Raw genomic sequence first — 15,340 nt, forward strand, 5'->3', positions numbered from 1 at the left:
AGCCATGTACTGAGGGTCAAGCCGTAGCCTCAGCATATCAATGCAAAAATGTAAAAAAAAAAACCAAAACCCAAAAACCACCACAGCAATGCATTCATAATGAAGGCAACAGAATTGCATGTTTATAAATGGTTATCACATGATTATAAATAGCTTTACCCTAAAAGTATTCTGAATGAAGGAAACATCTTTACTTGACTATATCTAATTGAACTACCACGTAAAATACATTAAATTAATCCAACTAGCATGTCATAAATGACACATTTTTCACCTTATCCAGAAGAGATACATTATCATGAACATTTGTCACCAAGAAAGCGTGAGTGCAGCCAAGTTTTATTTTGCTACAGAAGTATAATATTCCACACTGATTCCATGGTCTAAAGTCTAAGCACAAGAAACAGCTGCTAATAACACAATATTTCATTATCATTGACATTTTATATTATCTGAAAACAGACAGGCCAGGACATTCTTTCTGCACTAATGACTTCTGTCACACTGCAAAAACTTACAAACTTTAAGACTTGATTCTGAAGGCACTTACATGCCTAGCTGTGAATATTACTGAGTAGTCCCAATGAAACCAATTAGTTGACTCAGAGTAATTAAGCATTAAAGCTAATTATACCTGTTACTGAGAATTAGGCCCTTTCTTTTCACTAAATTTTCCAGCTAATAATTCTGAACAGAGTTGCCAGTTCTGACGATTTTATCTTAAGTTTTGGAAAAATGTATTTTCATTAAAGACACATACACCTGGAAAAAAAACGTGGTTCCTGATGAAACAAGAAAAATAAAAAGATTTTGCAGTGTCCCAACTTGCAGGAATAAACTCAGTTGCGTTAACCCAACAAGCTCATCAAGCAGAAGACAAGTAATAGAGATAACTTCTTACTCAGGCCAATTCTGCCACATCAATTTTCTTGAAGAACGAGGTTAGCAACAAAGCACTACAGCAGTCTTAAAATTCTATGTACTGCAGACAGCTGTTAAGAGGCATCCGATCCCAAAGCAAAGATGTACCTTCCTTCCTTCTATCTCCTGCCACGGTTGTTCCACAGCAATGTCAGTGCCATTGACCGCATGGGTATCAGCTGCCCCCTGACACAGAAAGGTGATGCACATGTGCGGTGACACAAGAATGGCTAAAATATCAAAGCTTTTATTTTTAGCCAATTACAGCAATATATTCAGCATTCAGAGAAATGGATCTTGTATCATTTTCCTCTTTCCAGTTCCAGCACTTTGACTGTCTTTCCCTTCAGATTGTCCCCAGTCATATTTGTTAACTAAAGCCTGCATCAACCATTTCTCTTGGATGACAGCTGGTGAAGCAGGGGCATCTCTCCCTTCACAGGACTGGGGGAACCTGTATGCTTATTCCCATCTGGCGCTCACTGAAGGTCATAGTCTTAAACCAAAGACCTCCGAAGGCAAGCGCAAGAGTTAAAACCTCAGTTGCTGTTAAGACCTCTTCCCTCAAAACAGACTGTCTACCTGCTGCATACATGTTGATACAGAGGCACTTCCAGCCACTCAGCTTAGGCCTGGCGAGGGCTGGTGCATCCCACACAGTGGGTGGCGTTCAGTCAGGAGGCTCATTTTTCCTGGTGTGTGAACTCACACTCCCGGAGCTGCAAAAACAGCCATGAAATGAATGATGGGCACACAGTTGATCTCTAGCTATACTCCAAGTTAAGCAGTGTTAAGACTAACAGTCATCACTCAACAAAAGTGCAGGTGCAAGTTTTGGTAACGCAAAGCCTGATGGCAAAGGAGGCCAGTTCTTCAGGCCCCTTTATAAAGGTATTAAGAATCGCTATGCCAAAATCGGTGATTTGGCTGCCTAAGTATGAGAGGATCTCCATGACAATAATCTGAGGGAGTGATTAGAGCAGAGACAGAAAGTGGAACTTTTCCAAGCATGCATTTTTACTAATCCTTTCCAGAAAGAAATAAAACCTCGTACACATATTAGAAAGCCTACTACTGCATATTGCTCTCCCCTGTTCTCCTGAGCCCAATCTTTTCTACCTGAAAACCTAAAGCCACCATAATTTGGAAGTATTTTTAATAATAAAAATATGCTCTTCAGATTACCCCTTCAACATAATTTCTAATTTGTGAGCTCTGTAAATCCAAAGTAGTTTTGATTCTTATATCATTTTAGGGATTATTTATTCTAATCATGAAACCATGTAAAATATTTTATGATGGATATACACAAACATACACTGGTTAAACAGGAAAGAAAAAACACAGCTCCAAATGGGATAACATTTCAAATGACTGCAGAGATGATTAATTGGGTTACTGTACTAAATCATATGTAAGGATGACCAGGGGCAAACTCAGAAACTTCAAAACAGATTTTTAAATCAAATGGTGGGTTTTAGAAAAAATTAAAAATGGATGAGATGAAAATTTCCTGCAGAAAATCCAATCAAGTAATATCACTTTACTTATACCTGTTTAGAACGTACCCATCTCAGTCAGCTGTATAAATATTTTTTCTTATTTTACACAGTGACAAAAGTTCAGTACTTCCTCCTTCATCACTGCAGGAAAATGTATCATATCCTTCTAGACAAATCGACAGGTATGAGGCTAATACACATGACACTATCTTTCCATTAGAAAGGAAAATCATCTATCATTTTACTCTCTGTAAAGTATTCAGCACAGCTCTAAAGCTATAAAATGGAATGAATACAGCAACGCAAATAATAACAGCAAGGCAGCCTATCATGAAGGCTGTAAGAAGCACTTGGGCCCAAAAAGAGTGTGGAAGGTTCCAGGACAGTGAAAATGGAAGAATCTTTTGATTTCAACTTTGTGCCCAGTTCGGACCGGGAAAGTTCCCTCATATAAAACCAACAGTCACCCTTTGTGTCCTGGCTTTCCCCCACCAGCTCTGCATCACAGAAACAGCCGACTATGAACATTTCCCAGCTTGCTAACATTTGTCTCAGCCATTCAGCAGTTTCTGCCAGGATCCTCCTCCCTCTTTACACCCTGTGAATTAATTCTGCTTGCAGCAGCACTAACACAGGCTGCTGTGGGTTTTTTCCTCTCCCCAATGTGAGTTATTCGTCGGTGCTTAAGAACAGTAAATGGTACCGAATTAACTTGCCTTTCTAGACACAAAGACCTTTCTTCGGCACACATGGCAAAACTGTACAGAGCCACTCAGTCCTTTCCCTCCCAGCTTTGCTTTTTCAGAACATATTCCAGGAAAACATGTGGCTCCATACCACAAAGAGATAAAACAGATCTTTCATCACTGAAGAGAAACAGAGATGTATATTTCTACAGCCTGGCTCAGATCCCTGGCTGAAGTCAACAAATGACTTACATCACTTGAGGATCCAACCACTTCAGTGAGATTACTGAGTAACTTCAGTACACTTAAAATCTGTGCTATGCTTCAGGGCCAAGCAAGCCAGCTGGGCTCCATAGCTAGCACAGGCTGCATCATCCCCATCAGGTCCACTTTGTCACTACCTCTCTCTCCACCTTCAGAGCTCAGCTCCTGCACCCCTCTGGCCACAGGCTTCTGTTCAGTTGTACCACTGGCGCATGTTTTTAAATCAGGGTGGGTGGGATATATCCACATTCAAAAGCTCCACTCCCTTCATTTCATAGCATGGAAGCTAAATATATTCTTCCTGAAGGAACACCCCCTCTTTGCTGACCCCTTGTACAGCTATTGCAGTCATTCTGGCCTTATACCTTCTCCAAGGCATTGGCTTGCTTTCTCCCCAAGTCTCCATCCCCAAGTTAAATTCCAAGTAGACAATCAGCCTTGTTCAAGCAAAGACTGACATTTGGTGACCTCCATGAATGATCCCAGAAAGGTCCCATGGCAGCTGAGATAAAGACAACTTCTTGCACCACTTAACAAGAAGGCAGTCTGCTAGAATCAACTTTGCAAAGAATTGCAGTACAAAGCTTACTCTTCTTTGGCTAGGAAGGAGTGAGAGTATCTGTATACAGAAGTACCTTCAATAGTGACTGACATTTCAAGGGCTGAAAGAGAACTTAATCAGCTCAGCTTAATGTGGTAGTCCCCCCTCCCCTAACGAACATCAATAAAATTCAGACAGGGATTCCGCAAGCAGCTGCATGAAGGGGGAGGCAGAAGAAAAGCTCACACATCTTGGATCATTCAGTGCGAGTTTTAAGTGGTCTATTTCTTTATCAGTCATCACCTCTGCTAATTTATCAAGCCTGAAAGCTACCTACCATGCGCTGTCATTTAAAAAGCATAATATTTTGCAATAGGAAGAATAGAAATCAGTCAAAACCTGTAATAGGTTAAAACTTGTAATAAATCACTTGGACTTGTCAGCTGGCACAGGACCAGGAAAGGTATCATGCTGTTGGACAACTGTCACAGATGGAGTTCCAAGTTTTCAGAAGTAATTTGGGATTAGATTTTAGATACCTGAATCAGAAAGTTAGAAAGACAATTTGAAAACTGCTTTTAGGATGCGTACAAAAAGCCAAAGATGGACATTAAGAGATGGAGCCACTCCAGATTGCTAATCACAATAAAGAAACAAAAGATCACCACCCGACAGTGACAGCACGTTCCTCTAGTGTCTCACTGGAGAACGTATTTCAGAAAATTAAAAAAACTAATTTCTGTATGTGGATTGATCCAGTATCAAATATGCAAAAGGAATTCATATCTGTCTATGTTTTTATGAGGTTATATAGCTACAGTAATTTTGGCAGAAGAGGTAATTTAAATCCTTTGGGAAACATTATCCTCCTGATATGAGCATATAACTCAGATTAATAGTATTTGCATATGTATAACAGTAGAGAGAATAACCCTGAGTTTGGAAAACAGCTTTGTATTTTAATCAGTTTGGGAACATCAGCCGAAAAACCATACCAGGGACAACTAATTGAACAGCATTTGTTAACTCATGCTAGGTAATAATTGTGAGTTAATTGATCAATATTTAGAAACAAACATAATAAACATCTATGTTTTGGAAAATCAAACAAAGAGAACTGTTAATATAGTGAAAAGAGAAGGGCAGGTAGAAGTTGTAGTGTTAATCACTTATAAATTGCGGGGGTTTTTACAATCCAGTCCAAATCTGTGCTATACCCAAATTGTATAATTGACTCTGTGTATGCAATCGCTCAGCTGTTCAACAATACAGATAACAGCAGTAATGGTATAATTATAACTTACAGCTGAAGTAGATAAAAACCTGCTAGTTCTTAACTAGTGGTTGTAATTAAGAATGGAGAAGAGCAGTAGACACTGCATCTGCTTATGTTTCATTAATAAAAGTGGATTTTAAGTTCCAATACAGCAAAGCAGCTGCACGCTGCATCCAACTCCTGACCGTGTCCCGATAGAAGACAATGACTGGGGAATGCAGCTAGACTTGCAGCAGCTGTAGGAAAAAACAGCTCTGTAAGCAGTGGTTGAGCGACAGCTGTAGATGTAGAATGCACTACATGGAAAGCAAGCGCATAAGGAAGAGGTTATTTCCTGCACCCCAAGCATTGCTTTAGTTTCTACTGCATCAATGAGTTGAAGAAACAGCATTACTTCCTTTCCACCACCTCCCCCCCGCACAAGTAAAGAAATACACCCCCCTCGTGCATTGCCAACCCACGGACAGCGAGGTGAGAACAAGACAAAGCGGGACATGTAGTTTCCCCGCCCCGGCGGAGCGGCCAGCCCCCGGCGCTCCGGCCGACGGTTCAGCACCAGGGGAGGCGGACAGCGCCCGAGGGCTCCCGCCCCGCCGCAGGGGCACCCCTGGGACCCGGAGTGACCTGGCATCCCCCGGCCACATGGGTAACACCGCCAGCAGCATAACCGCACATGAAAAAAACCAACACAGGTTCGTTTAGAAAAATGGGATATCTTTTTTCACACGTGTCTCCCCCCCCCCCCCCAAAAAAAAAACCAAAAAACCCAACCATCACGAACTGCACCTCATAAATAATTAAAGTTTCAAAAGCAAACCCCGCACCATGCAGCATTATTAAGCATGAGCAAAAGTGGCTGAACAAATTTCCTAACAGCTGTTTCCTTGCAATAAAGAGTTCTCAAACCCAGGCTGATTGGTTTGTGCTTTCTGAGCAAACAGAAGAGTAAAATCAACAGCTCAGAAATGAAGTGGGTACCAGTGGCACGTTTCACTTGCTTTTTGGCTCACTCACTCAATACTGGTTGCTAAGCAATTTTAGGGTTTTTTCAAAGCTCAAAACTACTCACTGCCAGACGGATTAATGAAAACACACACTTGCACTACTTACAACATTTTTCATTTATACTTCTTGATACACCAGTACTGTTGCTTTTAATTATTTCTTTTACAAGAATTCCATTCCCAGGTTTGAAAGTAAAGACGTAATTAAAGAGAGCCAGGGATAGGGGAGGAACCGAAAGAAGCCAACTGTAATTACCAAATTTTTCAGTGGATTGCAGGAAAGAGGTACCTAGAGACTTGCACATCCTCTGGGAATTGTGGTAAAGACAACATGTCTAGCTCAGCATAGAGATGTAAGGCACCAGGCGACCTGAAGGTGCCTTGCCCTTAACTGGTTTATCTATTTATAACTACATGACATAACATTACCTGTGACAGAACAAGTCAACACAGGGTTATTTCAGCAGTCACATAACCATATACAGCCTCTTTGTATTTACACTTTACGCACAGTGATGCTCTTTCCATTTTCACACCCAGTTCTTTAGAGCTGAAACCTGGTATCTGGCAGTGTCTTCCAGCCTGCACCCTGAAATACCACCCAACTTACCTACAGCTCAGTAATGTTTAAAAAGTCATGATCTGAAAGAAATAATGACCCACCATACCATGCAAGCAACTGTTCCATCAATGGTAATACCAAACTGCATATTAGCCATTATCAAGGGTGTAATTACAGCAGTGATAATGGGAGGGGGAGGGGAATCTGTTCCCTCCCCAAATGGAAGAGAAAACGCATCTCTGCCATCTCCAACTTTCTGCCAGCAACTCTGAGGCAGCCCTTTTCCCTTTACAACTGGTAGGGAGCTGACAGGCTCAGCATCAAAGACTGTTACACAGTTGGGTCATTCTGCGTGCTGCTGCCGGGACATGAGGCAGACTGCAGCAGAGCTTCCTGGCTACAGATCCTCCCCCCGACAGAGGAAGTCTGGTTTGGTGCAAAGAACTAACAGAAAGAACTTTCTTTTCCTTTGTTTTTGAGAGCAAGTAACTTCTGGTGTAGTTTACTGTTGACAGAGCCCATAAGGAAAGAAAAGGTCAGGGAAGGAGGGAAAATGCCAGGCCTAGTAGGAAGGGAACGAGAGAAGTCACCATGTGCAGGACAAACTGAAGTGGACAGCTGAAATATCGAGGGAGACATGAGGAAGAGGTGGCAGGGAAGAAGGAGCAGCAGTAGCGCAGGGGGGGCGGAAAGGTCAGGTGGGGACCTGCGGGAGGCTCGTCCTGACAACGGGCAGGAACAGGCGAATGTGGGGTGCTGGAGGTGCACTGGTAGAAACCATCAGGCTGCACACCCACCGGGAGTCGCAATAAGCAATGCTGAGACAAGCGGGGACTTCCCAAGACTGAGAAAAAGTGGACAAGGCAGGTGCAAGTTTCTTTGCACTTTTGAGGCACAGACCCATCAGGGGAAGGAGGCAAAGAGGGAGAAGGGAAGAGACTTGCCCAATGCCAAGGGCGGTGTTTCCAGGTGGAACGCCAGAAGAGCCTGGCGAGGTGGGACAGGGCAGAAGTGCTGTGGGGCAGAGGCACCAGGCTCTGTGTGGTGAGCGGAGGCTGTGCTGGCAGAGGGGAGGCTGGGACAGGCCGGGCGGAGAAGGGGAGCCGGCCCCCGGCGGGGCAGAGGGGGGCCGCTCGGCGGGCCAGGCCCGCAGGAGGCCGGGGAGGTGCGAAGAAGCTGGCGCCGGGGCAGGGCCGGGCGGCGGTGCCCGGGGAGCCCGCAGAGGCTGGCGGGGGTGGAGGCCGCGGTGCCGGGGGCGGCCCCTTCTCTCCTGCCGCCCCCGCCGCCGGGGCAGCCGCCGCCGGTCGCCGGTCGGCCGTGAGCCGGGCCGCCCCGCCGCGCCGTGCCGTGCCGTGCGGTGCCGCCTCTCACCTGTCTCGAGGTTGAAGGAGATGCGGGCCTCAGCGAGGTAGGGGGTGTCGCTCTTGGAGCGGACGCGGCGGATGGGTCTGCGGTCGATGTCCTCCTCGGAAGATGCCGCCATTAATGTGGGCACGGTGAGCAGCGTGGCCCGGCGAGCTGGCGAGGGCGAGCGGCGGCGCGGCGCGGGGCGGCCGGGCGAGGAGGGGGCGGAGGGGGCGGACGGGGAGGGAGGCGCGGGGAGGGGGAGGGGAGGACGGGGAAGGAGAGAGGGAAAGGGAGAAAGGAGCGGAGGGAGGGAGGGAGGGAGGGAGAGAGACAGGGAAAACCCGTCAAGGATCTGCGGACGGGAGCGGCCACGGCGGCCCTGCCCGCTGCCCGCTGCTCCTGCCCGCCGGCAGCGCCTCCGCCGGCCGCGTCCCGCCCGCCGCTGCTCGCCTCAGGGCGGCGGCCCTGGCTGCGCGGGGGACGGAGCGGCGGCCCGGCCGGCCCGGGGGTCCCACCCGAGGGGGTTTCCCGCCCCCGGGGGAGGGTCCCGCTGCGGTGATTCGCGCCCCGCACCCCGCGCCTCGGCCGGGCTGAGGTGCCAAACGGCGGCGGGCCTGGCACCTCCCGCCCGCTCCCGGCAGCCTGAACCGCCCCGTCCTGGCCCAGCGCTCCCAGAGCTCCCAGCACGGATGGAGCGAGCCTTGGTGGGAAGGCCAAGGGCTCATCCCTTCACCTCCTTCTCCTCTTCCCTTGGGCAAACTCATTAGGGCAACCAGAACGGTGCACCAGGCCAAGCGCCTTAAAATGCACCGAGGAGCCTGCGCTTGACCATCACTTGAAGCTTGGAGCTCATCTTCATAAGTCGCTTTGGCAAGTCTTTGAAAAAAATGTGCCTGTAGGCCAAAATCAGTGACTCCCTTCCCCAGTTGCAAACTGGGCACAACGTTTTGTTGCTTCTCCCCTACTCTGCCTTCTCTGTGTAATCATCAGCCCCGTACGTCAATGTTCCTACCCCTGGTTGTAGGCTGCCTGCCTCATTAAGGCTCCAATTTGCGTTGGGACCTCTAGGTGTTAGAGCAATGCAAATAACTAAAAATGCTATTCAAAAAATAATAAATCTGAGCAGCACAAAAGTACTACATAAAGCGAGAGTTAAACAGTTAAAATATGTGCCAGGGAGTGTACTAGTTCATCTCAGGTGATTCAGATCTTTTAAAGAAAACCCAATCTGCTTAAACTCCCAAAGTTTTCAGTCCTTCCAATATCTTTTGTTTTGGTCAACTTCTGTAAGAAAAAAGACCAGAAAATGCTGGGGCTCAGTAACTGAAGGCAGTGATAGTAACGTTAGCTGGTCTCAGTTTTGGGGGACAGCTCTCATACTCAGTCCTGCAGAATCAAGAGTTTTCTGTTACACTTTTGCCAATTAAACCTGTAGAGGTTTCGGGACATGGTGGGTATTCTTCTGTAGTTGTAATGTGGGGTTTAGCTGAAGCCTGCTGTTAGCAGTAATCCCTTCCTAAATGTTCACAAGAACTTCCATGTTTCTGGGTGCCTGTAGTGGATAAGTTACATTTCTGTCTTGGTTGCAAAGCCATTCTCTTTTGCTCTGCTCTCGCTGGCTCACCATAGCTAGAACGTGGGAAAATCCTTGCAGGAGAATTTTGAAAAGGATCCCTGCTTCTACATACGCAGGTGCTTGTAGTTAGACAGCTGTGACATCCTTGGATGTCTGGTGAACCACCATACCACTTGTGAATGAGGACATACCATCTGGTCCATCTGCAGCTGAAAAAAAGTCTTTAATTAACACCATATTCTGTTTGGGGAAGGGGTGGTCTTACCATTATCAAGGTTGAAGCAGATCCTAGCTTCTTCCAAGTAAGGGGTGTCACTCTTAGACCGGAGTCTTCTGATGGGTCTCCGGTCTATGTCATCCTCAGAAGATGCTGTCATCAGAGTGGGCACGGTGAGAAGAGTTGCCCGACGAGCTGATAAGAAAGAACAAAGGAAGAGGAGAATAGCAGGAGAAAGGAGAAATGGAAGGAGGGAAGACAAGGGAGAAAAAAAAGAAGAAGGAAAAAGAAAGAAAATCACTCAGTGGAAAGGAGGATCTTTAGCAGGTACTAGAAGAGACTGTTTGCTGTAAGGTCCATGCCTCACATGCTGCAGCATTTAAGGGCTGCACTGAATGACACCAAGAAGCAAAATGATTGCTGTGCTGCGTGCCCCAAAGACACAGGTTATAGCTCTGTTTCTGCCACAGATTGCTTGTTCAAAGTTCCTAGTTTTGCCACTTAAACCACTCTTTTCAGAACTTCTCAATAGCTGCAGTCTCTTCTTTTTCTGAATACTGTTTTTGAGGCTGTGATGCCTAAGTGTTCACTTAATCTGTAGAGATCAGTGGAAGCTGTGCTTGGGACACGTGATGTAATGCCTACAGCAACTATTCCAAAACTCAGTCTCTTGTCTTGATTTGGGCACTCAAAATTAACAGCTACTTTTTGCTCTTGATTGCTTTATGGTTAAGTTTCTTAACTGTGAAACAGGAAGAATCACTGTTTTCTTTTTTTCTTTCAGTAGGGATTTTGTGAAGGTACAAATTCATTAGTATTTGTAAAGTATTCATGTACTTTAGTGAAGCACCGATGAAAAGCCCATGAGGAAATTAAGATTTGTACCTTCTGAGCAGTGTTTATATGGCTTGAGGCCATGCCTTCAGGGAGGTGAAAGCAAAATATTTAATACTGGCTCATTAAGTGAGTGCTGCCCACTCCATGCGCTGATGAAGCAAATGGTAGGATAGTAAAAAATTACTGTGTTATCATGCAATTAGAAACTGTACTATAATACATATCTGTAAAGAAACGGAACTAATGTTGCAGAGGCAAGCTTCATTGTGGCATTGTGTAAGTATTTAGCACTTGACCTTACAACCTCGATAATGCCCTTTAATGTAGATATTTTTTATGTGAAATATAATTATGAGTGGCTGTTCCAATGCTTTGGGAGCTGAGCCTATAAATTACAAATCACAAACAGAAGAGCTTCTGTAAATATTTCCACCTCGGTTCTCTCTCTCCGAGTAGACAAAGATTATCACAAGTGCTAGATGAGATCTGGCTGATCACTGAAAGTGTGAGCACCATGCACAAGTACCTTCTCAGTGTGTTTCTTTCCCCTCCACCTCATATATAGCTGCAGGGAGAGTTTCAGCTTAAAATCCTGTCCTTACCCTTAACATCTAAGAGCCTAGGAGCCTAAACCCTGAATGTTTCTTGCTGTTTGGGCATTATCTGGCGTAACAGTCTTTATCTTAGGGCTTTTGTAAGTCACCACACTTCACATAACTAATAACAAACTATATTGTCCTGCTGGGACTGGAGAGCATGACTGATAGTGACTAAGGACATACTCCGCAGCCTGCTAATTGTGATTCTTTCTTTTAGAAGTTTTTTTAGAGTTCCAAATAATACCTGTCAATCAGAAGCCTTCAGATGCCTAAAACCTGACTTAGGTGTTAGGTATGATAGCATATAATTAGTATGAGTTAATAAAAGCTGTCACACAGTATTTTTCAATTTGCAGCATTATGTAGTTTACTAAACAAGCAAATCTGCACTGCTAGAAGTAGTGGTTATTTCTGGTCCAACTTACTTGTTTTCTAGTTTTAAACAGATTTCTTTCAAGTTCTTGCTCATTACTAGCCTAGCATTTGAATCTGAAGTAAAAGCAAAGGGCAAGAGTTGAAATTGGTTAAATGGGGTCAACTCTTTAGCTAAACTATTAAGCTAAAGTAAACAAGGCGACTGGACTGTAAACTATTACTCCCATGTAATGGGGATGTACAGTAATGAAGATAAAAGAGAGTGAAAAATTTCTGCTAGGGAGAATTTTGTGTACTGCATCACCAAATTTACACTTAAGGAAGATTTATCAGTATATGAAGTCAGCATTGTAACGATCATCTCATAAAACAACCATGTAAAAAGATTTGTCTTTTAAAACTGGCATGATCCAGCTGTAGTTAATGTCAGTGAAAGGGCACCCGTGCATTTCAGGGCTTGCTGGATCATGGCACTATTTGAGGAATCCATTTGAGGAAAAACCACCAAATTGCATCTACATTTATAATAAACAGAGAATAAGAGTGGGCTTTTCTATACAATTGTTTATAAATAATTTTTACCTTTTGGGTCAAAATATTGGGATCTGGCTTGTATTCATTTTGACTAGAGGTAGGTGGATGCTGGAAAATGTTTCCTGGAGTAATCATTATATATTACTTTGACAACCATGATTATCTCCCCTTTGTGTATATTACCAAAGGGAGTTTTCAGGAATGACTGGAAATTTTAAGTAAGCATTGGAAAAGTTTCAGGGGATGCTAATAAATATTGAAACATTTTGCAATAAAAACCTAAGAACAATTCCTATGCAGCCATGGAACTGGAAAGTATACGTGATCACATTCTGATATCTGTACAGCAACACTGAATATTTATGCGTGCCTTGAATATACCTGTACACACTTTTTTCCCAACCATAAGCCACAGCACTCCTTATTAAAAGATAGAATTACCATACATTTTTTAGAACGCTGTCAACATTTGCCCAGTGTGACCATTGGGTCTATCACAGATAACCCACCAGTATCTCTAGCTTCAACTGCTCTCCAAAAACCAGCTCAGTCTCTGGGACACATTTTTAGGAGATGTTTTTTCAGGAAAATTAGAAAATGTCCTCTTGAAGGTCTTGGAGTAAAGGAATGACATTATGATACACATTAAGTGGCCCACTTACGCTGCAAATGGATTTGAGACCAGTATCTGAAAACTCATTTTAAGCAACCACTCTAACAGCACACAGAAGGCAAATTGATTAAATTCTTTCATTTTGTTTGCATTGTTTCTCATAGATTTAAGCCATGGTTGGCACACTGTAGCAACATCTTGTCTGATATTTCTTAGAAAGGGAAAAGATTGCTTATTAGGGAAAAATACCTTCAAAATAGAAATGCCATAATGTATGTAATGACACCTTAGAACTGATTGTATATAATCTCACATTTCTTTCTCTTAAAATACCGTGTGTTACTGAAGTATGACACAAGTATGAATTTGGGAGAATGGGATGTGAAATGTGTCAATGATTATATTGCATGTTCAGAAGCATTTTGAACATGTAATTTCAATGTATTTAGTTATATCTACAGCTGGTCCAATGAATTTTTGGTTTGAATGCTGTTTGAAATTTACTGAAAACATGGGGGATGGTTTGCAAAGAATTTTTGACAGGTTCCGTATTTTCCATTAAAATATATTTCTACATATTTTAATGACAGAATTAGTACTAATGTTTCTTTGCCAAGAACAAATTTTATGTTTTGAAGATTTATAATACTGATTTTTTAAAGAATTGTGGTTTCTAGAGACATTTTGGACATCTTTAATTGGAAAACTTTCAGAAGTGAATAGCCATCCTCCTAAAAATCAATCAGAGAAAACATGAAAAATTAATCCAGATTTTTCCATCCATTTTTATAAATCAACTTTTATTATTATTTTTTTAAATATCTCATTGGTAACACAAATACCCTGGTCATTTTTGGCTCAATAGGGTGTTCATCTAGAAACCCTAATTTGCGTAACAGATTCTTATCTCTAAATGGGAAAAGCTTTTGAGAGCTGATGATATTAATTTTAGTACAAGCAAAGTGCTATAATGTTTCTGCTGGAGGCGTCTAGACCTAGATGAATTGGAAAAGGTACATTTCTGACACAATCACAAGCAGTTTCAGATGGCGTGGAAATAGCTGTAAAGGAATACTGGTTTATATCAGAAATCTTTAAGACTTTTTTGAGGAAAACCTCATTTCTCAGGGCAAATTTTGAACAACTTTGTAGAATATCTATGAAAATATTTTAATTGCAGTGCTGCTGTTGCTGGTTGAGTAGGATTCTTTCTTGCTGCTTTTTTTTCTCCATTAGAGAAACATATGAACTTCTTATTAAACTCTCCTCCTTCATGCATCTATGGAAAGGGCTCATGATGGAATAACATGTAGATAATGCACACATAAGTATATTTTTGGCTAAATGGAAGCTTTAAAAATAGTTCAGATACATTTTGATGCATCTAGAACATGATATTCAATCTGTTCTAAGAAAAGTTATTAGATTGTGAATATTCTTCTTTAAAGACAGACTAAGCAATGGATCCAAAATGGATGTTTACCAAGAAAAAAATCCTTTGGTCTGATTTAATGCCACTTCACTTTTGTCTGGTTTTAAATGCAACTGATAAAGAACATTTCAAGGGTTGGCGATGAGGTGTGACTGGCAGGAGAGAGAGGGTGGAATATGTAGGCAAGCATTGGGGAGGACATAACTTTTCATTCATGAAGAATGATTTATAGGCTTGTGTCTCCCAGATAAACACAGAAGCATATGCAAATGGATTGCTCTGTGTTTCTAAAGCAAAGCTGTTGAGATCTCTGACACTGGTTCGACAGACATCAGTAATCTGAAAGAAAGTCTTTAAATCCACAGTATCACAGGCCTGAGGGTTGCAAACAGTAGCACACATGCAAAAAGGTACCTACTTTTACACACATGATTGTTATGCTTGTTTGTGGTATTTAGGTTTACCTAAATTGTGCACAATATGCCTAACTAGCATTTTTTGCACATTTTAGAGGAAACATACTTGTTCCTCTGGCATTGTGTCAAAAGGCATAGGCTTCAGAAAACAGACTGTCATAAAAAATAAATAACCTAAAGTATTATGAAATATGGGCAAGTAGAGGCTTGGTTATTTAAAAGTATTTGTTTATAGAAAAAAAATAGGTTTAGTTTTCAGAATCAAATTTTTTCAAGTGTGATCTTTGCATAGGTTTTCTAGTTTTCAGTAGTTAGCGGTATAGAGAACTGGATCTCAAGCATCCTGGTTTTATTCAGATATGCTGCTGAGAATTAGAAGATAGTTATTTCTTCTGACTTTAATTTGGCTGACTGGATATTGAAATAAGTGAACAAAAGTAGCTGAAGTACAGTAACTGCAACTCATCATGAGCTATTTTTATACAATTAGTGAAGCTAGGCTACCTGACTCGGCAAGCCAGAGACTCTGATCATGACGCTCGGTTGCCTGTTCCTAAATTCTCAATAATGGAGAACTGAGAATACAAAATAATGGCCTCCTGTGCCAGAATAGGAGGTAGGGAAAAGGGAAAATAAAA

At 42.8% G+C, this 15,340-nt stretch overlaps 1 protein-coding gene and 1 long non-coding RNA gene across 3 annotated transcripts in view; one reads left to right on the plus strand and one right to left on the minus strand.

Moving 5' to 3' along the window:
- PHACTR1 (phosphatase and actin regulator 1) overlaps positions 1-8,266 on the minus strand; it is a 303,507-nt gene extending 295,241 nt beyond the window's left edge. The window contains exon 1 of one of the 2 annotated variants that reach the window (XM_040586602.1): positions 8,128-8,266. In XM_040586602.1, coding sequence (XP_040442536.1) covers positions 8,128-8,239 — 112 coding nt within the window. In that variant the 5' untranslated portion in view covers positions 8,240-8,266. The remainder of the gene's footprint in view (positions 1-8,127) is intronic. The other variant, XM_040586599.1, reaches the window with a different exon arrangement.
- Positions 8,150-15,340, plus strand: part of LOC121084734 — a 35,946-nt gene continuing 28,755 nt past the window's right edge. The window contains exon 1 of the long non-coding RNA XR_005826862.1: positions 8,150-8,252. This is a non-coding gene — a long non-coding RNA (uncharacterized LOC121084734). The remainder of the gene's footprint in view (positions 8,253-15,340) is intronic.

The sequence above is a fragment of the Falco naumanni genome, chromosome 3, assembly GCF_017639655.2.
Source record: "Falco naumanni isolate bFalNau1 chromosome 3, bFalNau1.pat, whole genome shotgun sequence".
Taxonomy (NCBI): Eukaryota; Metazoa; Chordata; class Aves; order Falconiformes; family Falconidae; genus Falco; species Falco naumanni.